The sequence below is a fragment of the Erinaceus europaeus genome, chromosome 6 (assembly GCF_950295315.1).
Source record: "Erinaceus europaeus chromosome 6, mEriEur2.1, whole genome shotgun sequence".
NCBI lineage: Eukaryota > Metazoa > Chordata > Mammalia > Eulipotyphla > Erinaceidae > Erinaceus > Erinaceus europaeus.
Window position 1 is genome coordinate 54048736 of NC_080167.1, and position 22562 is coordinate 54071297.

Consider the following 22562-nt stretch of genomic DNA (forward strand, 5'->3'; position numbering starts at 1 on the left):
CACTTGCCCCTGGTAACTAATATTCTATTGTCAGAGTCTAAGGATCTTTGGTTTTATCTGCTTATGTTTCATCTATGAATGACCTCATATGGTACTTCTCTTTCTCTGGACTTCATTTAACAAGTTCCCTCCAAGGTTGAGCCATAATGTGGCAAATGACAAGTTTTCATTCTTTGTGTGTGTGTGTGTGTGACTAAGTAGTATTTCATTTTGCATGTAGGCCATGTGTTCTTAATCCACTTATTCATCAGTAGGCACTTAGGCTGTTTGCATATTGTGGTTATTGTAGATAGAGATGCAATGAACGTGGGTGCCATTTATCTTCCTGAATTTGTGCTTTTATATTCTTTGCATATGAATTCTGAATTGGGATTGCTCACTCATACAATAGTTCTAGCTTTTTTATTATTTATTATTATTATTTTTTTATTATTAGTGCTTTAATAATGATCAAGATTGTGAAATAAGAGAAGTACAATTCCATACAGTTCTCATCACCACAGTTTCTGCATTCCAGCCCATCCACTGGAAGGTTGCCTGTTCTTTAACCCTATGGGAGTATAGACCAAAGATCCTTAGGTGCAGAAGGTGGGAGATCTGGCTTCTGTAATTGCTTCTCCACTGGACATGGGCATTGGCAGGTCGATCCTTACCCCCAGCCTGTTCCTATCTTTCCCTAGTGGGTCAGGGATCTGGGGAGGTGGTGTGTTGAGGAAGCTTCTTACAGTTTTTCATAGTGGTTGCACCAATTCACATTCCCATAACAGTGCTTAAAGGTTTCTTTCTCTACCCATCCTCACCAGAACTTACTGTTAATGGACTTTTCTGAAATTAGTCAGCTGAACAAGCATGACATAAAATATCATTGTGGTTTTGATTTGCATTTACCTAATAACCTGTAAAAAAAAATACTCATGAGTATGTAGTGATATTTTTGCTCATGATTTGTTGTTAGTTTCATCTTAGATATAATCTTGCCCACTAGCAATAGTAGAAATGCTTTTATTCCTCCTATACTTTCACTAGCTATATTGCAATTGAAAAGAAAAATAGAATGCAGGCAGAGGCAAAGACTATATCTTAAAAAAATGACATCAGCCCTACCCCCAAATAAGTGGTGATTCATGGGAACTCCTCTTCCCACAGGATCCTGGCTTTTGTATGTAGTTCCAGTGGTTCCAGTCCTGGAGGTTCAACTGTACAATTGAAAGGTAGACAGCACAAACCACATGAGAACAGGTTACATTCCCACACTTTGCCCCCCCACCCCCATGTTCCTAGGCATTCTGGTGTGGCAGCCTGTTAGCACAAAGCATCTGCTCAGACTGAGTGTCATTTACATACATGTTACCACGGCTAAGAACAAAGCTGCTGATCATAGATCTTAAACAGCTGGTGGGTGAGTGGCTTTGCATCTTCAGCTTCGACACCGGGTGTGTTGTGTTGGGGGTGCACATTCACGTGACTTCTTTGGCATCAAAGTCACTTAGCAGAATGCTTCCATGTGAGCAGGTCTTCTGCAGTGACAAGAAACATACTTGTTTTTTTTTCTTCTTTTTTATCCCTCTTCTCTCCATTTCACAGCTCCTGTCTACCAGACACTGGCAGAAGTCACCATTTCTTCAGCTAAGACACTGCTTTCCAAAATCCTTTGGCAGAATTTCTCAGAGATTTGTTTTTCTGCTTCTTCCTAATTTAGAAACAGTCTTCAAAGATTAAAAAAAAAAGGCAACTAGACAAATAGATGTGAGAAGAAATGAACTCTGATTTAATTCTGCATTTATTTCATGGAAAGTTTCAGTTTATCACTCCTAAGCAGTAACACTGGAGGAGATAAGGGTGTGTGGGGGGAAGTAAGCGAAAATGCAAACACCCCAATATCAGATTGTTCTTTATTCTCTTCAAGAGGTAACATGCAATACAAAAGTCAAGACTTTATTAAAATCATTTGTAAGTGAAATTAAAAGAATATCTCCATGATAAAGGAAAAATTTTAAGGCAGAATCATGATTTATTGGAATGAATAGAAGGGTGGAGAGTGTTAAATGTGAAAGTGAAATGCTTACATGATTTTGATCATTCTTTTGAACACAGGCAACTCTGTGAACATCTACATTCAAGGCATAAGACCTTACCTACCGTGTTATTTGCAGGTGCATCAGAGCTTCCTGCCCTTTGGCAATCTTAATGAAACAGAGATGTGGTTTCAAGAGTTTGTAAAGACCTTGCCACCTGCCCAAAGTAGGGTGGTACACACTAGAAAGAGAAAGTACAGAGAAAAATTTAAAAGGCACACGCATACTGTGTCTATTTGTGGGTGAGAGTCACAAGATAGTGGGGAAGGAGAGCAAGGAGAGACCCCCAGTCTGGCTCCTGGCAATGTCTCATTTGTTCTTGGCTGCCAGGGGTTTGCGGCTGATCTTTTTCGATTTGTCATTGTTTTTCTTTGGTGGTTCCGGGTTGGCCTGCATGTGTCTGCCGTAGAGGCTGCAGAGAGGGAGAGAGAGGAGGGGACAGGGTCAGATGGTTGTCCTGAGTCAGGACACGCTTCCGGTGGTGAGAAGTACATGACTGAGTAAGAAGCACTATCCCCTCAGCTGGGAAAAACCCAGTCAGCCTTGGTTCTCAGGGTTACACACTGTCATCTGGGAGTTTAAAATTCTCTGAAGAGCAGGCACTGTGAGGTCCCTTTCTGTGTGCTGTCACATACAAGGAAGCAGAGAAGGTACAGAAGAGATAAAGTGCTGGGAGCCTAGCCCCGTTCTTCCAGGAAGCCCCAGAGTCTGCAAGGTTTAAGTGGACAGTGACACAGATTGGGTGGGAACAAAAAGACCGAGTGTCCCCTCATCTTGGTGTGAGCCTTCTGGCTACGGGCGTGTGAGCCTGGGGAAGGGGGGTGCTGGAGACCAAGATCCCTGGGGTCAGGCGTGATGGATGGCCATGGCTGCTACATTAATAAGCAGAGCTGATTAAATGTTGACAAAGCACCCAGGGCACAGCCACGATGCCTCAGAGGCTGAGGGGACCTAAACCCAACAGGAGGGAGTGATTAATCAATCACTGGTGAGTACTTCTGATTAAGCCAAATTAAACGGCCCCCTTGCAGAAATGGGCTCCATCTCAAGCTGCTGGCTGCTCTGGAGAGGTCTGTGACCAGAGAGGGCAGGTGCTGACCCTGCTTGTTGTGATGGCCTCATGCCTGGCGCTCAATGGGGGCAGGGGCTGGAGCTATTGCTACTACTGTCTCTTTCCCTGAGGGCCACACGGGATGCTGATATCCTGACACTTGCATTTTGCCAGGCACACAGGCCTGGCAGGATGCGGCATAGAGCAGTGCTTTTTGATGACACAAGGACCTGTGGTTGACAGGCTGAAGGAGGCACTGACATTTGGAGTCTTGATGGGTCCTACTGTATTTTATCTTCTCCAGAAGTTTCCAAGCATCTCTTTCTCCTTTTTATCCAGAGTACTACTTGACAATCAGTGGAACTAGACCTTGAACCTGAAACCTTTTGCATGTAAGTCCTACGTGCAAGTGCAAGACACTTCCTGGGCCCCAAGAGTCTCTTCAGAAGCAGAATGAGTGGCTCCACCCTAAAGTGGTCCCTCAGTGAAGGCCCCGCTTGCCAGGAGCCCCAATGGCCCAGGCTATAGCCAGGCAGACAGACTGAGAAGTCGAGATGCCTACAGAGCCCACAAGTTAGCTTCCAATGTGCACAGCAGACACCTAGAGCACGTTTGCTGACCTGACAGAGGCAAAGCCCCAGGCCTGAGCACCTGACAGTGGGCATGGCTTCTTCCCTGGGAGCCGACCATGCTAGAAAACACTTTTTTTTTTCCGTTGCTGTCCCCCCTCCCCTTTCTTTAATGTGGCTCCAGGGAATGAACCCCGGGTCTTGTGCATTTATTATACAGCTGAAGAGTCTCCACGGCCCAATCTTCTATTTTTTTCATTTATGTATTATTTTTGTGTACAAAGAGAAAGGGACATCACAGAGACATCACAGCACCACCCCACCACCCAAGCAGATCCCACTGTTGCATCCCAGGATGCTTCCCTGTGGTGCTGTGGCTCACACCTGGGCCCCCAGGTGCTACTGGTGGGGTGTGTCTCCCTCTGGTGCCCTCTTGTCCTCTCTGGTGCTGAGGCCAGACAACGCAGCTGTTTGAAAAATAGGGAGGGTGTGTGGACATGGTTGGAAGTGATTAAATAAAGACAATTACATGACTGCTCCTCTAGGGCTTTCTCCTCTGCAAAGTAACAGGGTGCTTTCTATCAACCCCCAAAGTCGCAGACCTCTCTGGAAGAAGGTTTCTATCCTCTTTGAAGGCAGCCACCAGGCAGAGCTAAATGCATTCACTGTCCCACTTCCGAGGTGAGTCAGTGGCCTCCCTGTAGGTCCTTCTCCCCGAGCCCTGTGGGCAGATAAAGAGTTGGAGCCAAAGCAGCCAATTTCCATGTGGGGGTGTCTCTGGGGCATCCTGGGGTCCAAAGGTGTAGGGTCTGGCTCTCCCAGCTGTCAGCCATAGGGCTTCCATTTGTCAAATACATACAGGAGGCAGAATAATGCCCCGCTCCCCACCCCCCACACATACCATGTCCACATCTGAACCTGAGATACGAGCTGGGAAGACTATTCCACACCGTGGACAATGGGTCCACAACACACAGGAACCTTGTGACAGGAACACAGGGACAGAGATCTGAACCTGGTGTAGACATCCTGTCCCCTCTACATCCTACCCCAGGGGCTCTTCAGGGTCTGGATGAATAAACAAGCATGGGACCAGAGCCAACAGAAAAAGAATTAAGAAAAAAATAATAATCATTTTATATGTTGAGAGAAAGAGAGACAGGCATGCAGGCCAAAGTGCCACTCAGTACACACGGTGCTAGGGGAATGAACTAGGGGAGTACATGCATTCGAGTCCCTACTCTACCATTTAAGCTTTTCCCCCAGTCACAGGAGAAATGTAGAAATGACATGCATTGAAAGGTCTCCTATAAACAACCAGACCACCACAAATAGGACATATATCAAAACACTCTAAAACTCTACAAGAATGGCATTAAAATATCTTCAATCTTTGATATCAATAAAAGTCAATGGCCTGAATTCACCTATTAAAAGACAAAGAGTAGGAAGATGGATCAGAAAACACAACCCAATAATATGCTGTCTACAGGAAACCCACCTAACTCAACAAGACAAACACAGACTTAAAGTGAAAGGATGGAAAACTATCATACAAGCCAATGGCCCACAAAAAAGGGCAGGAGCAGCTATTCTCATATCTGACATGATAGACTTTAAAATAGATTGGATTAAAAAACATAGGAATGGACACTACTTAATGCTCAGAGGATTAGTCAATCAAGAGGACTTAACAATTATTAACATCTATGCACCCAATGAGAAGCCATCTAAAAACATCAAACTTCTACTGAAAGAGCTACAGCTTCTTCTTCTTCTAGCGTTTGCCCTTCTTCCGTAGCCAGTCAACAGTGTCAGGTTGAGCCTGATGTAAAGTTTCGAGACCTCCTTTGAATCTGGAGAGGTGGCAGTCGTTGACTATGTGGGTCATAGTCTGTCTGTAGCGGCAGGGGCAGTTCGGGTCGTCTCTGGCTCCCCAGCAATGGAACATAGTGGCGCACTGGCCATGGCCTGTTCGATAGCAATTGAGGAGGGCCCAATCATAACGTGCTAGGTCAAAGCCGGGTTGACGCTTGCAGGGGTCTGTGATGAGGTGTTTGTTCTTTAACTCAGCTGACTGCCAACTCTGTTTCCAAGAGTCTGGAACAGAGAAGTTCAGTGTAGGCATAGGGGACCAGACTGGGTGACGAGAGCTACAGCAATATATTAACAGTAACACAATCATAGTAGGGGACTTCAACACCACACTCTCTCAACTTGACAGATCATCCAGGCAGAAAATCAATAAAGACATAAGGGAGCTAGATGAAGAGATAGATAAACTAGAACTATTGGACATTTTCAGAGTCATTCATCCCAAGAAACTGGAATACACATTTTACTCAAATCCACATGGGTCATTCTCAAGGATAGACCATATATTAGGCTACAAAGACAGCATCAGCCAATTCAAGAGCATTGAAATCATCCCAAGCATCTTCTCAGACCACAGTGGAATTAAACTAACACTTAACAATCAACAAAAGATTAGTAACAGTGCCAAAATGTGGAAGCTCAACAGTATACTTCTTAACAACTTCTGGGTCAAAAAGGAAATCAAGGAAGAAATCAAAATGTTTTGAGAGTTCAATGAAAATGAAGACACAAGCTATCAAAATATTTGGGACACAGCTAAAGCAGTCCTAAGAGGGAAGTTCATAGCTATACAAGCACACATTAGGAAACAAGAAAAAGCACAAATAAACAGCCTGATTGCACATCTTAAAGACCTAGAAGAAGAACAACAAAGGAACCCTAAAGCAACCAGAAGGACAGAAATCACTAAAGCTAGGGCAGAAATAAATAACATTGAGAATAGGAAAACCATACAAAAGATCAACGAAAGTGAATGTTGGTTCTTTGAAAGAGTAAACAAAATTGACAAACTTTTAGCCAGACTCACAAAACAAAAAAGGGAGAAGACCCAAATAAATCGGATAGTAAATGAAAGAGGAGATATCAGAACAGACACCGCAGAAATTCAACATATCATGTGAGTCTTCTATGAACAACTATATGCCACCAAGCTAGAGAACCTGGAAGAAATGGACGATTTCCTAGATACCTAACAAATTCCAAAACTAAGTAAAGAGGAAGTGGATAACATGAACAGGCCCATCACAGCTAATGAAATTGAAACAGTTATTAAAAATCTCCCCAAAAATAAAAGTCCTGGACCAGATGGTTTTACAAATGGATTCTACAAAATCTTCAAAGAAGAACTAACACCTCTACTTTTAAAAGTCTTCCAGAAGATTGAAGACACTGGAATACTCCCTGCCAGCTTCTATGAAGCCAACATCACCCTGATACCAAAAGCAGACAGGGACACAACTACAGACCAATATCTCTGATGAACATTGATGCAAAAATACTGAACAAAATTCTAGCCAACCGGATACAGCAGTATATCAAAAAGATTGTTCATCATGACCAAGTGGGGTTTATCCCAGGCATGCAAGGTTGGTTTAATATACGTAAATCAATCAATGTGATCCACCACATCAACAAAAGCAAGACCAAAAACCACATGGTCATATCAATAGATGCAGAGAAAGCCTTTGACAAAATACAACATCCCTTTATGATCAAAACACTACAAAAAATGGGAATAGATGGAAAATTCCTGAAGATAGTGGAGTCTATATATAGCAGACCTACGGCCAACATCATACTCAATGGTGAAAAACTGGAAGCATTTCCACTCAGATCAGGTACTAGACAGGGCTGTCCACTATCACCATTACTATTCAACATAGTGTTGGAAGTTCTTGCCATAGCAATCAGGCAGGATCAAGGAATTAAAGGGATACAGATTGGAAAAGAAGAAGTCAAACTCTCCTTATTTGCAGATGACATGATAGTATACATGGAAAAACCTAAGGAATCCAGCAAGAAGCTTTTGGAAATCACCAGGCAATACAGTAAGGTGTCAGGCTACAAAATTAACATTCAAAAGTCAGTGGCATTCCTCTATGCAAACACTAAGTTAGAGGAAATTGAAATCCAGAAATCAATTCCTTTTACTATAGCAACAAAAACAATAAAATATCTAGGAGTAAACCTAACCAAAGAAGTGAAAGACTTGTATACTGAAAATTATGAGTCACTACTCAAAGAAACTGAAAAAGACACAAAGAAGTGGAAAGATATTCCATGTTCATGGGTTGAAAGAATTAACATCATCAAAATGAATGTATTACCCAGAGCCATCTACAAATTTAATGCTATCCCCATCAAGATCCCAAGCAGATTTTTTAGGAGAATAGAACAACTGCTACAAATGTTTATCTGGAACCAGAAAAGACCTAGAATTGCCAAAACAATCTTGAGAAAAAAGAACAGAATTGGAGGCATCACACTCCCAGATCTCAAACTGTATTATAGGGCCATTGTCATCAAAACTGCTTGGTACTGGAACATGAATAGACACACTGACCAGTGGAATAGAATTGAGAGCCCAGAAATGAGATCCCACACCTATGGACATCTAATCTTTGACAAAGGGGCCCAGACTATTACATGGGGAAAGCAGAGTCTCTTCAACAAATGGTGTTGGAAACAATGGGTTGCAACATGCAGAAGAATGAAACTGAATCACTGTATTTCACCGAATACAAAAGTAAATTCCAAGTGGATCAAGGACTTGGATGTTAGACCACAAACTATGAAATACTTAGAGGAAAATATTGGCAGAATTCTTTTCCGCATAAATTTTAAAGACATTTTCAATGAAACGAATCCAATTACAAAGAAGACTAAGGCAAGTATAAACCTATGGGACTACATCAAATTAAAAAGCTTCTTCACAGCAAAAGAAACCACTACCCAAACCAAGAGACCCCTACAGAATGGGAGAAGATCTTTACATGTCATACATCAGATAAGAGTTGAGTAACCAACATATATAAAGAGCTTGCCAGACTCAACAACAAGACAACAAATAACCCCATCCAAAAATGGGGGGAGGACACGGGCAGAATATTCACCACAGAAGAGATCCAAAAGGCCAAGAAACCCAGGAAAAAATGTTCCAAGTCTCTGATTGTCAGAGAAATGCAAATAAAGACAACAATGAGAAATCACTTCACTCCTGTGAGAATGTCATACATCAGAAAAGGTAACAGCAGCAAATGCTGGAGAGGGTGTGGGGTCAAAGGAACCCTCCTGCACTGCTGGTGGGAATGTCAATTGGTCCAACCTCTGTGGAGAACAGTCTGGAGAACTCTCACAAGGCTAGAAATGGACCTACCCTATGACCCTGCAATTCCTCTCCTGGGGATATATCCTAAGGAACTCAACACATCCATCCAAAAAGATCTGTGTACACATATGTTCTTGGCAGCACAATTTGTAATAGCCAAAACCTGGAAGCAACCCAGGTGTCCAACAACAGATGAGTGGCTGAGCAAGTTGTAGTATATACACACAATGGAATACTACTCAGCTGTAAAAAATGGTGACTTTCACCGTTTTCAGCTGATCTTGGATGGACCTTGAAAAAATCATGTTGAGTGAAATAAGTCAGAAACAGAAGGATGAATATGGGATGATCTCACTCTCAGGCAGAAGTTGAAAAACAAGATCAGAAAAGAAAACACAAGTAGAACCTGAAATGGAATTGGCATATTGCACCCAAGTAAAAGACTCTGGGGTGGGTGGGTGGGGAGAATACAGGTCCATGAAGGATGATAAATGACATAGTCGGGGTTGTATTGTTAAATGGGAAATTGGGGAATGTTATGCATGTACAAACTATTGTATTTACTGTTGAATGTAAAACATTAATTCCCCAATAAAGAAATAAATTAAAAAAAAAAGAAATGATATGCATCATCCTGCCCACATGTGAGAGAAGCAGAAATGCTGAGTTCCTGCCATGAGATCTAGATGCCGCTAAGGGGAGGCAGGGGACACTGGGAAGGAGAAAAAGAGGGCCAGTTAGGAAGGTCACAGCAGAGCAAATGCATGTAGACACATTCAATTCTGCCTTCCCCATGTATCAAATTTTCCCTACAAGACACTAATCATCCATTCATTTATTTATTAAGTACAGATTTATTTAATTTTATGACGGAGACCAAACACAGCACTACTCGACTCTGGTGTACGGTGGTGGCAGGAACTGAAGCTGAGGCTTCCGGGCCCCAATCATGCCAATACAGTGTTTTAGAGCCTGGTTGAGAGGCCCTTGTTGGTTAAAGGTGATCACTAGTCTTCTTTCACGATCGTTTCTAGAAGAGTAACATTTCTGCCAAGTACATAATTTGAGGGAAGGTATGGAACAGGTAGATTTTTGTCCCTCAGAGCACTATGTTGTGAAGGGAATAGAAGGCGCTAGGAGCTAGGTGGCTACCAGAAGCTAGAAAGTTAAGAAGCTGCCTTTTCTCTCCCCTGGAGCCTCCAGAAAGATGCAGTCCTGTTCCATGTAGCCTGTGGACCTCTGGGATGTCAGAGAATCCACTGTCTTGTTTGTTTATTTATTTATTATCTCCTGGGGGTTTGCTAGGGCAGCAGGGAGGACTAAGGCCTTGTATAAGGAGTGAGTCTCTGAGGTCATGGGCAGGAATGTGAACAGGAGGGTCACCTGTTCCCTCTGTGCTACAGTTAGGCTGGAGGTTGCTGCCCCTTTATTTCTTGAAGCTAAAGCTTATGGCCCATGATATTTCTAATCAAATAATTATTTATTTGGTATCAAATAACTGCAATTCTGGATACACAGATATAGATAGAAACCCCAAATATGTGCTGATGAAGGGCAAACCTCAGTGGGGAGGGGGTGGAGGAGACAGAGACGAGACAGAGATTTGAGATGTGAGGTAAAGGATGAGACAGCCCTCAGATGAAGGTCATAGCTCATGTTTGGAACACTTGGGGATCTGATTTATAAAGGTGAGTGAGTGAGGGGCCAGGGCCACAGGAGGAAATCTTATTCTGTACCATGAAGGGCTTCATGGGGACCGCCAAGCTGATGTTTTCAAATAGTGGAAGGAGCAAAGAAAATCCCTTTTCAGATGCAAGCGCTGACTCCCAACCACAGCACAAGAGGAGTCCCTGCTCCAATTTCCACAGGCCTGGCCCATCACCTCTCCAGACCATAGCTTTCTAGAACTATCCGGAAGGCTAACAGCTTGATGGATTCCTCAGCCGGGTTTTCAATGCTTCCCTTATCTCCCTCATCCTGACTGGAGCCATCCTCCTTTTTTCTATCCCTCACACAGACTGTTCTCACATAGTTCTTATTAGAACGGGTCCCTCCCCTCCCACAAAGGGTCCTCCTCCATGTGACTGACAAAACAACCTCTCTGTGGTGTAAGCACCGTGTCATGGGGTCTCCTTGAGTCCTCCACCCAGTACACGGTGCAGAGCAGTTATGGAACACGCCAGGGAATGCTGACTCCATTTTTCCCTGTTCACTCAGGTCCAGCAAGGCTGGTGTGCAGTGAGGAGTGTGAGAGAGCTCCCCTGTGAGCCTAGAAAATGGGGTTGTCTGCCTATGGGCTACCCCACAGGTGCTGTTGGACTGGGTGGGGCTCACTCAAGTGCCCTGAGAGCAATGAGCTGGGACCAGTCTTCCCTGCCAGCCACCACTCGCTCCTGCACTTTCTGAGTCCTGTCACCACTGCCGGGGCTTAGATCTACCTCCCTCTGAGAGGCAGGTCTTTCATAGTGTTCTCCATCTCACCATCCCATCTTGGCCTCCATGAGACACGACAGGACTAGCGTGACCCCCTCCCCACAGTAAGTCCTTCATGACACAGTGATTCCCACTCCTGCCTCACCAGCTCTGGCAGTGGACACATCACCCTTCACTCAGCATTCACTGTCATGAGATTGCAGCGAGGCTGGGGCTTTCATCATTATCATTTCTCAAAGGAGGGTGCAGAGGCTTAGGCAAGTTTATGCCTGGTTCAAACCCAGGCAATGACTCCAAAGTTCAAACCTTTCATTTGTCTTTGTTCCTTTTTTTTTTTTTTAAACTGTCACCAGTGTTATCACTGGGGCTTGGTGTCCGCTACACAATGAATCCACTTTCAGTGGCCATTTATTTCCCCTTTTATTTGATAGGACAGAAAGAAATCAAGAGAGGAGTGAGGGAGAGAGAGAGAGAGAAAGACCTATAGACCTGCTTCCCCACTCAAGAAGCTTCCCTCTCCGCAGGTGGGGACCAGTGGCCTTCAACCAGGTGCGCCACTGCCCGGCCCCTAATCCTTTGTTAAAAGAGCCCACCATTTCCCTTGGTCAAGACTGCAGACTTGACTCCTTTTGTATTCTATAGAGTCCAGGCACGGCAAGAAGCACATTGTGTGCTGGTAAATATTGTGTCTCCGGATGCCAGGTATCTGAGAGGTACAATATGTTGCTCTTAAGTCATTTGCTCGTATCATATGCCTCCCTCCTGTTGTTTTGGGTGTTTCCATGGAAAGTCCATATACAGACCAAGAAAAGAACCAATTTTAAAATCTAACTGTATGGCCAGTGACAATAGCTGTGAGAAATAATTTTCCTTGTAATCTGTAATCTTATGGTAGGATGCTAAATTTAAAATCTCTGCAAATAAGTCTGTGGACAGAGTGTGAAACCTAGATTATTAATACACACTTGCAATCTCTTTATTTACCCTGTCTTGTAGCTATGAGGGGCTGGTGACAGAACACTAGCACATAAAGTGCTGAGTCTTAAAGGGAAAAAGAAAAACAGTTATCCCACTGCCTTGCCTTGGGAAGTTTCATTAATTCAAAAGACAATGATTTCTCCCCCCCTTTGAGACCCAATATCCAGTATATGATTCCCTGCAAGTCACAATGGCATTGTGTCGCTTCATGTTTGCCTCCACCATCACCTTCCCTGTGCTCCATCCCTACACATGGTATGAAAGCAAAGCCTGAACAGGTGGGTGCAAACGGTGTCCGCTAAAGTGACATCAAAAGAGAACTGTGAGGCCTACTAGAAACTATCCCAGACGTTCTCACTTGGTATCTGACCCGCTGGAGGGCAGAAATAAGCATCCTGGCAGAGCAAAACTAAACTAACAATCTCAGGCACAAAAGATGCTCATTAAACTTCATCATCCTGTCCACTCTAATGATGCTTTCACTTAATAAAAATTCCCCCAGCACTTGCGCGGATATTAGGCCAGGCCCGGGGTGATGTATCAAAGGTCCGAGCTGTCACCAGCGGGCCTGCCTTTTCAGAGGGCACACTCCCCGGGGAAGCAAATCTAGCTTTCATGGCACATGTGCAGGGGGAGAATCAATACCTGCAACTAGCTTCCTTGCTTAAGCATTTAAGAAAACAGGTAATCCTTTCAAATTAACTGCAAAGTGCTAATGGTTGCAGTTTTCCAGCAGAAACTAAAAGGCAAAAGGAAACAAATCCAAGGGCACTGGGAAGCTTCTCCAACAGCCTATAGCGGACTTTATACCCAGGGTATTGGAGAAATCGCTGTTATGAACTAAAGTTCTCTTGTCATCTAGTACATGGAACTCACAGAGATTATGAATTGAAGTTCTCTTGTCAACTAGTACCTGGAACTAACAGAGATTTAAAAAACAGACACCTGGGGGGGGGGGGGGGTCGGGCAGTAGCGCAGTGGGTTAAGCACAGGTGGCACAAAGTGCAAGGGCCGGCGGAAGGATCCCAGTTCCAGCCGCTGGCTCCCCACCTGCAGGGTAGTTGCTTCACAGGCGGTGAAGCAGGTCTGCAGGTATCTGTCTTTCTCTCCCCCTCTCTGTCTTCCCCTCCTCTCTCCATTTCTCTCTGTCCTATCCAACAACAATGACATCAATAACAATGATAATAATAGCGACAACAATGGTAAAACAACCAGGGTAACAAAAGGGAAAAAATGACCTCCTGGAGCAGTGGATTCATGGTGCAGGCACTGAGCCCTGGTAATAACCCTGGAGGCCAAAAAAAAAAAAAAAAAAGCCAGACACCTGACTCATATCTGTTTGTAGCATACATGCACAGCTATACACACATAATTATGAGAAAGAAAGTGGACATCTCTTTTATTTTTTTTTGACACTGTGGCTTGGTGCCACAACTGGCGGCTTTTTAAATGTTAATTCATGCTATATACAATGAAACAGAGAGGGAAGGGAGAGGGGGCTATGGCACTGCTCCACTTGCACATCTGCATCCTTGTAGGTGGGGACCACGAGCTTGAACACACGTCCTTTCACATGGTACATGTGAGCTCTATCAGGTACGCTACCAACAAGCCTGGAGAATTATTTTTAATATGTACATTTAACCTCTGCAAGGATTACTACTATTAAACTCACTAACTTATACCTGGCTCCCAAAAACTACTTAGTGATTATCTAGTAGAACTCTTAGACAGCGGGATGTTAATAAGCAATGATCCTTGCTGCTTTTGCCCATATCCTGTAGCCCAGTCCAGATTTCACACCCTATCAGTACGGACGTGGCTGGTAAGACCACAACAGCAGGGGCCAGAACGAGGCACCATCCAAGAACTTTAATTCAAAGGTGACGAGGGTGTCCTCCTGGTGTTAGATGGAAATGCCAACATGAAAAGCATGGAAGCAGAAACATGAAAAGCCACCCCAGTCAACACAACTCCTGGAACACTGAGTCCTGACTGCCAACATCACTTTGTTTCTACTTGAAGCATGAATTCTCTGCCACACCATTTATCTCGGACTGAGACCATTTTTCAAACCAAGAATAACTGTTTCATTTGATTTCCACCTCCCTTCATAGAAGGTTAACTCTTGAGAGCAGAGACCTTGCCTGTCTTGCTTAGTTTCTTTGGTGATTTGCACCCTATGGGCAGGAAATCAACACTTGCTGATTGACTGAATGAGACTATCTTGGTACCCATCAGGATACAGTCAAAGTATCAAACTATTTGAAGTCTTCCCCATGGGATCTCAATACCATTGAGGCAAGAGCTCCATTAGTGTGGGTTTCTCTTGTGACTAGCATACTCTAGTCATAATACACAGTTCCTGGTAGGACTGAAAGAAAACCTTGGTCAAGGGATATTTCTCAATATCCTTGATTGATTCCATGTTTCCCCATTTAAAGCTGCCCGCTGAAAGCATATGTGCTGTGCAGGCCTTTGGAACAGTTGTCCTCCACCACAGAACTGCGGTTCCATGTCGGCTTTTGCAGTTTGAAGCTGAAAGGCTGGGTGAATTGGGAGTGCACCAGGGTGCCATTTCATAATGCCTCTTGGCATTATGAAAGTTTGTCACCCTCTTGTGGAGACTGTTGTGGGCTCTCTCCCCTGTGATTAGGGATTACCACTAAATTCCTTTAAGGAACAATGAGCATTTACTGATTCTGAATCACACCTGATGTCAGTAAAAGCTAGATGAAGATTATAGTTGTTTTTGAAACACTCTAAAAAATACCCCCAAAACTGGACAAGGTAAGTTGCTCAGCAATATCACACATGTGTGAGGCCCTGGGTTCACTCCCAGGTGAAACATAAAAGAAACAAAGGACACTAAGAAGACTTCTCAGGTGGTCTGGGAGGTGACACAGTGGATGAAGTGTTAGATTCCCAAGCATGAGGTCCTGAGTTCAATCCCCTGCAGCACATGTACCAGAGTGATGTCTGGTTCTCTCTCTCTCTCTCTCTCTCCTTCTATCTTCATGAATGAATAAATAAAATCTAAAAAAAAGAAAAAAAAAAGACTTCTCAGCAGATAAATCCTGGGACCCCAGCCTTCCTTCAGAATTCATTTTCATCTTTCTGACTTTTGGGGGGAAACCTAGTCCTGAAAGTAATGGAGGATTTTAAAAAATTGATTTAATCGATCCCACAAGCTTAATAACCATCATAAAATTTCTTCTAGTTTTTAATCCAATTTTTAAGTGTCTCAGAGGAATTTCTGGTCTTCTAGTGCAAAAAAGGTGAAAAAAAAAACACTGAAGATTTTTTGTGGTTTATGTTTTACTAGAAGACACCACACACTGGTGGTGGTACGAGTCCAGGTGAAGATGTTGGTAACACATTAAGATCTCCTTCTCCTTCTCCTTCTCCTTCTCCTTCTCCTTCTCCTTCTCCTTCCCCTTCTTCTCTCTAAGCTCAAGTTTCAGTTGTTTGATGCCCCCAATAGGTCTCCTAGACTCAGAGCAGAACTGTGGTCGTGGGTGGGAAGAGCTAAAGCTTGTCACAACAACCTTTTCATCCAAGAATTGCAAGTGCTTCATCTAGGAATCACACCCACAAAACACTCCTGGAAGGTGTGAGAGCTCTCTAAATACAGATGGCGTAAATGGGGAAAGGGAAGCACGAGGTGGAGGTGCCAGAGGTGTGAGCAGCACCGCCTGGGGTTGCTCTTTTGTCAGGGATCCTAGATTGGCATGGTGTGCTCTTGACGCGGCTTCCAGGATAATGCCCAGGTAGCAAATCATAAAGGGGAGGCTGGATTAACAGGGCTCATCATACTTCTGACCAACAGTGACCTCATAGATTTCTAGACTCCCCTGAATAATTTACTCCAAAAGGGTTCCGCCGGCATCACTCCCACTTGCTCAGTAGTACCTGGTGTATGGATACCTACAAGGAATTCATTTTTTCTTCTCATAAACATTTCAGAGAACTATATTTAAAAACCTTTTCCCCAGCTGCACCCAGTTAAGTGCATGTATCACCATGAAAAAGGACCCGGGTTCGAGCCCCTGCTCTCCACCTGCAGGGAGGAAGCTTCAAGAGCAGTGAAGCAGGTCTACAGGTGTCTAACTTCTCTCTCCTTATCTCCCCCTCCACTTTCAATTTCTGTCTGTCAAATAAAATAGGAAGAAAAAATGGCAAAAATGGCCACCAGGAGTGATGGATTTGTAGTGCATGCATCTAACCTCAGTGACAATCCTGGTGGCAATAGAAAACAAAAAAACAATACCCCCCCCCCAACTTACAGTAGTACTTGCAGCTGGAAGAGACATATTTTACATGTTTACATATGCCAGAGTTGAGCAGTGTTCTGGTCTTTTCATCTCTTATAAGTAAGTAAATAAAATGCTGCCCGCAGACTTTAGACCTTCCTTTGAAGCTTACCTCTACTATCTGGTTGCTGGGTAAACTTGGAGGAGTCCCCTACTGTCTCTGAGTTTACTTTTTCTGCTGGAAAATGGGAATGAGAGTAAGAGGCCGAACCTCACAGAGCTTCCTGGAAGGCTTAGCATCGTAAGTTGTGTGCTCCTGGGTGCTGCACACAGAGCTGCATTTGTTGACTGGGACTTGCTAGAAGCCACAGAGTAGCCAAATGCCTTATGGCTGTGTGCTCAAACTTTTACATCCAATACAGTTTCTTTCCAAGAGTTACATGTTTTTTAAAAGTGTTGTAACATGTGTGCTTGAGGAAAATCACAAATGGCATACAGCATAAGGAGAAGGCTTAGACAGAAAACTACGGACACATTTAGTCACTATCTGAGCAAGGTTTGCACCAACTAGGACACAGAACCATGGCTTTCAATGCCAACATCCATCTGTGAGGTCTTCCTGGAAGAAGGGTCAAGTCTGTTCAGGGTCCTGAATGGGCAAGTACCTCCTTGGTCTTCCTCCTGTTCCTGCCTCCCATTCACAGGCTGAGCTGTTCTTGGGCCTATTCAGATGGGAACCCCATTACGTCAGTGTCAGTAATCTTTATGGAGACTCTGCAGTGAAAGTGTCATTTGTTGTAATGAACACTGATCGTAAGTTAAGCCCCCAGCTACTCTTGTGGTGATTTTTCATTATACTGCTCCTGGCTCTGTTATATTTCAGGAGTACTGTGGGAATTCATCCGACTCTGTTTGCTAGTCAGCTCTTTGGTCCTCAGATTAGATTCCGCTACGATACAGTGGGGCAATTTGCAAGCACACGGCTTCTCAGGCAAATGCGGCGGACACTGGTTAGATGCTCCCTCTGCTGATGCCTATGGCTCTTGCCCAACCCCTGCTTGTCTGTCCCCTTAATTTGCTCTTTCTTTTTCTCCCTATTTATCTTCCCTCATCCACTATATAGTTCTCTGGGCTCACATCTGAGAGAGCATGTGCATGCCTCTGGATATCTCTTTCCTTGTAGTAAGGGCTCTTTGTTCAATTCAACACCCAGAATCTGTTTCCCAAACACTCAAGAGCCTTGCACAGGACTCTCTTCCTTGTAAGCACCACCCTGCTTATAACCCCCCCCCCCCCGCCAGCTGCTTTAAAGAGCACTAACTCCAAAAAGGCACACTGGCGAGGAAAAGCTGAAATGTTCCCATGCTTCAAAAGCTCAAGATGAAAGATTCATTTTGTGTTCCGTATGCTAAGCTCTGGTATGGATTTCCATATGCCTCCACGCTTGCTCCCTGAATTGCTTAAAGTTGGCTGTGACTCCTTGGAAGGGCCCACGGCGGTCCATCCGGTGGTCACGGGCACGAAGGCAGGGGACTTTTGGTCACAGACACCTGCAGATGCCGCCACTTACGAGGCAGGAGGCACTGGTCCAGTCCTGTCTGCAGCTGGGCATCACTAGGCCAGCAGCTAACATCCTGTTTGCCACAGAGCCAGACAGTGATGTAAAATAGTGAGGATCAGAAAATGGCTTTGTCTCTGCAGGCACCAAGGATCTGGGCTGCACCCGGTGTGTCTCTCTCAGACCTGGCTGGTACTGCTTCCTTTGCAGGGCAATCTCACTGGACAACCTGAAATGTACCATGACAGGTGTGCAGCAGTGACGTTGTGGTCTCTGCTCCAGCACTTCTCTCTTGATACATGTCAGGGAAAAGCTGAGAAGCAACCTTTATTAAAATGCCTACAGCTCTTTAAAAACAAGAGTAAAGATGTTCTTTCCCTGACATGACACAGCCACAGCGTTTCTGCTGAGAACAGGGGACTAGCTTCTGATGGAAGTGAAGCTTGGTGTACAACATACTCACACAGGAAATAAGCCCAAGCCAGGTCCTACTCCTTGGGAATTCTGTGGTGTGTGGAGGGCAGGAAGGGCACTAAGGCCAAGGAAAAAAAGAGGACAAAATACAGGTAAAGAAGAGAATTTCTTTAATGTTGAAATGAGCCACTGCATGCTAACTTGAGGGACATGAAGGACCAGACTGGCCAAATGAGCCCCCAGTACTTCAGGGCAACAATCCCAAGGAGCAGAGAATGAGCCATCATCTCAACTTTTTTTTTTTTTTTTTTTGCCTAGAGGGTTATCACTGAGGCTTGGTGCCAGCACTACAAATCCACTGCTTCTGTGGCCATTTTTTGGATAGGACAGAGAGAAACTGAGAGAGGAGGGGGGAGATAGAGAGGGAGAGAAAATGAAAGACATCTGCAGACCTGCTTCACGGCTTGTGAAGTGACCCCCCCAGTAGGTGGGGAGTCAGGGGCTTGAACCAGGATCTTTGCATGGGTCCTTGCGCTTTGTACTATGTGCGCTTAACCCAGCGCACCACTACCCACCCCCCCCCACTCCATCATCTTAACTTCTGATCAGGTGCAACACATGAAAACAGCAAGCCAGTGAAAGTTTCTGGGAATTTTAATTAGCTGGCAAGTCAAGAAAAAGCCATCATTTGACAAGAGCAATACCACATACCAGAAGCCACAAAGAAAGCTCTGCAGACTGACAGGACAGATGGACTCCACATTCCAGAGGAACTATGAAAGAATCCACCACACACAGATGTATGGAGGCAGAAAGAGTTGCCCTGCTTGCCTGCTTGCTCTGCACCTGCAGGCAGTGGGCCTTCTCATCCTCAGTTCCCAGGGTGGTGATGAGGCTCACTTGCCAGGGGATCTACACTTGAAAATGAGCCTCCCCCCAACCACATGAAGTTCAGACCTGTTACCAAAGTGCCTCACAACGTGCACCTGTCCATTATTAAGACTAAGAAATTATTAATTAATGAAGACAGAGATGGAAAGATATTCAGACACAATAAAACCAGGTTTAAATAGGTCCTGTGCATCCTTCTAGCAAACAGCCTTGTGCAGCAGGGCGCGTGTTGGGAAATTGTGCATATGTGGCTGAACACTGGCAGGGCCCACAAACCACCATATTTCCATGCAAGTATTATTATTTACATACCAATCTTCTGCTTTGTCTTAGAAATGACTAAAGGTCTCCCCACCACATTATCCCCTCAGGATATTGCTAATTCCTGCCAGTTAAAACCATTGCAACAGTTGCTAAGGACACTTCTACCTTCCCAGAATGCCTTTTGCCTCTCTCCACTCCCTTTCCCAGCCATTTCCATTTCTGACTTGCCACTTCCAGTAATATCCCATAAAACCCACTTCTGTTGCTGGTTTTGCTCTCTTTTCACTCCTGCCTCCCGCTTCCTGAGCTGGAGAAGGGCTGGTGTGCAGAGCGGGAGGCGGCCATTGTGGTTTGGCGCCATGTGGCTTAACCCACTGTGCTCACACCCGACTCTGGGGCGTTCCTGTGTGAATAAAGAATTGTATTACCGTGCCGCCACGAGTGCCTGGTCTCCCGCCAGCAACACTAACTCAGCAGGTGCACCATGTTTCCTGCTCAGAGCCATGTCAATTTGCTTCCAGTTACAAGTCCTCACAGTGAAAAAGCTACAAGGACAAAGTCCACTGTCATTCCACCCACTCACTGTCTCTAAGAGTGAGCCAATCTAGGCAAGTACCAAATTTCCTGCCCTCTCTTTACAAAGGAAATGCTACAAAAGCAGCCAACCCAAGCTCCTATTTTGGCTGGACACTATCCTCAACCCTGGTGTGTTTCCTTCAATCAAAAGCTGCAGCCCCCAAAGTGCAGCAAGTCAATACTGAAAAACTGGAAGTCCATCTGGACACATAGGCACCGGTATCTATGTAGAAGGCAGACATTTCTCACCTGGAATTAGAGAGAAGGAGGAGCTTGGGCAGCGATCTAAGGTACATATTATTTCACTTTCAAAAGAAAGAGAAATCTATTGTAGCCCTTTTAGAAATTTAGTAGAGGATTAAAAAAGAAAACTGTCAGAAGTCTTCAATTTAAATGTCATTTCTACCAGCTTTTTGGAAAATCTCTTGTACAATCTCATCCAAAGTATATTTTTAAACAGTCATGGTCACTTTATACTTTTGTAATTAGATTGACACTCTTAGAGCCTTGGGGCATTGCCATACACCCCATAGTGCTTTGGATGAATTCCAACAGCAAAGTTACCTGACAAGCCAGCAAGAGAAGGATGTGTATGAGATGATCTCACTCATGGACAGAAGTTGAGAAATAAGAACAGAAAGGGGAAACACAAAGTAGAATCTGGACTCTGGAGAGGGAGGGAGGGAGGGAGGGAGGGAGCTTTCTTGTCCCTGTGTATGATGATGGAGGGGGATTTAGCCTGGGGTTGAGAGTATTTTGCTGGGGGCTGGGTGGTGGTGCACCTGGTTGAGAGTATATGTTGCAATGCATGAGAGTGTTTTGCAGAAAATTGAGAATTTTTACACATGTATCAAAAATTGTATTTATTGTAAGCCAATCCCCCCAATAAAAACAGAGAAGGGAAGGGAAGGGAAGGGGAGGGAAGGAAAGGGAAGGGAAGGGAGGAGGGGAGGGAAGAGGAGAGGGGAAGAGAGGGAGAGGGAGAAGGAGAGGGAGAGGGAAAGGGAGAGGAGGAGGAGAGGAGAATAGAGGAGAGAATGCCAGGAGTGCTGAGGTGGGCAAATTCAGGTATAAACAGAACTCACAAGCAAAATTAATCCCAAGGCATTAAGTGAAGAGCCAGGCCAGGGTTAAGTTTCTCAGCTGTGTTCTGTGAGGTAACTGTCTCTGCACAGAGGCAGCTGACAGTGTGAAGCATTATCTGTTTTTTTTTAATTAATAATAATTTATGAGCAAGAATACTGCTATCCAGTTTGTATTTTTAAACATTTACTTATATTCTTATTTAATTATCAGATAGAATGTCAAGAACTAGAGCATCACTGTGGCATATGTGATGTTGGGATCAAACCCAGTATCTCCTGCTTGCAAGTCTAGTGCTCTGTTCACTACACACTCTACAGGGCTGCTACCCAGTTTTTCTTTTTCTCCCCTCGCTACAGAGAGAGAAAAGCAGAGGGCAGGAGGGAGAGAGGGATATAGGAGAGATAGAGATAGAGAGATAGATAGATATAGAGATAACCACATCACTGGATCTTCCTTCAATGTGGTGAAATTGGGTTGCGTGCAGGGCAAAGCAGTGCGCTCACTATTTATGAGAGCTATTTTGCCAGCCCTACCCAGTTTCTTTTAGAAACACATTTAAGCAGTTGGGGAAGTGGCTCAGTGGTAGAGTGTTGGACTTGTCTTCTTGAGATTCTGAGTTCAATCCTTGGTGCTGTATGTGTCAAATTGATGCTCTGGTTCTCTCTCCCTTGATCTTAAAATATAATAATAAATTTAAGAATGTGTGCTGACTTGAGTAAACATATTAAGCTTTGTAATACAGGGGTATTATTTGGCTATGATGATCGACATGGTAGTTGTCCTAGAAAACAATGTCTACACTGATGTTTGCCTCTGTGCAGGCTGCTAATGAAGAGCCAGTGTTATGCTGATTATGAATTGCCAAGTTACAAAATCACAGATCTGCTAGTTTTATGTTTTTTTTTTTCCCCTGTGAAGGGAACAGAGATTTCTGAACAGTGCCTTAGGGCAGCTTTCCACAGTTGCAACTAGTAAGGGCTGAATCCACTGCAGCAGGTACAGAGTTCTGGAGCTTTTAATCTGGGGGAAAGACTTGGATATCTAGATTTATTAAGAAAGGCTGTTTACAAAGGAGGGTTAGAGAGGGCTTACACATGTGTACACACTCAATGAGACATGAAAAGAAATGAAAAGAAATAGTTCAACGAAAGAGGTGGAGGAGAAACACACACACACGCACACGCACACGCACAAATACACACACACACACA

General features: G+C 44.3%; 1 protein-coding gene across 2 annotated transcripts in view; it reads right to left on the reverse strand.

The window, feature by feature from the left end:
* Window positions 1–1878: 1878 nt before the first annotated feature.
* Window positions 1879–22562, reverse strand: part of RSU1 (Ras suppressor protein 1) — a 148435-nt gene continuing 127751 nt past the window's right edge. For both annotated transcript variants that reach the window (XM_060192231.1, XM_007526187.3), the window contains one exon: window positions 1879–2487. In XM_060192231.1, the coding sequence (XP_060048214.1) occupies window positions 2385–2487 (103 nt within the window). In that variant the 3' untranslated portion in view covers window positions 1879–2384. The remainder of the gene's footprint in view (window positions 2488–22562) is intronic.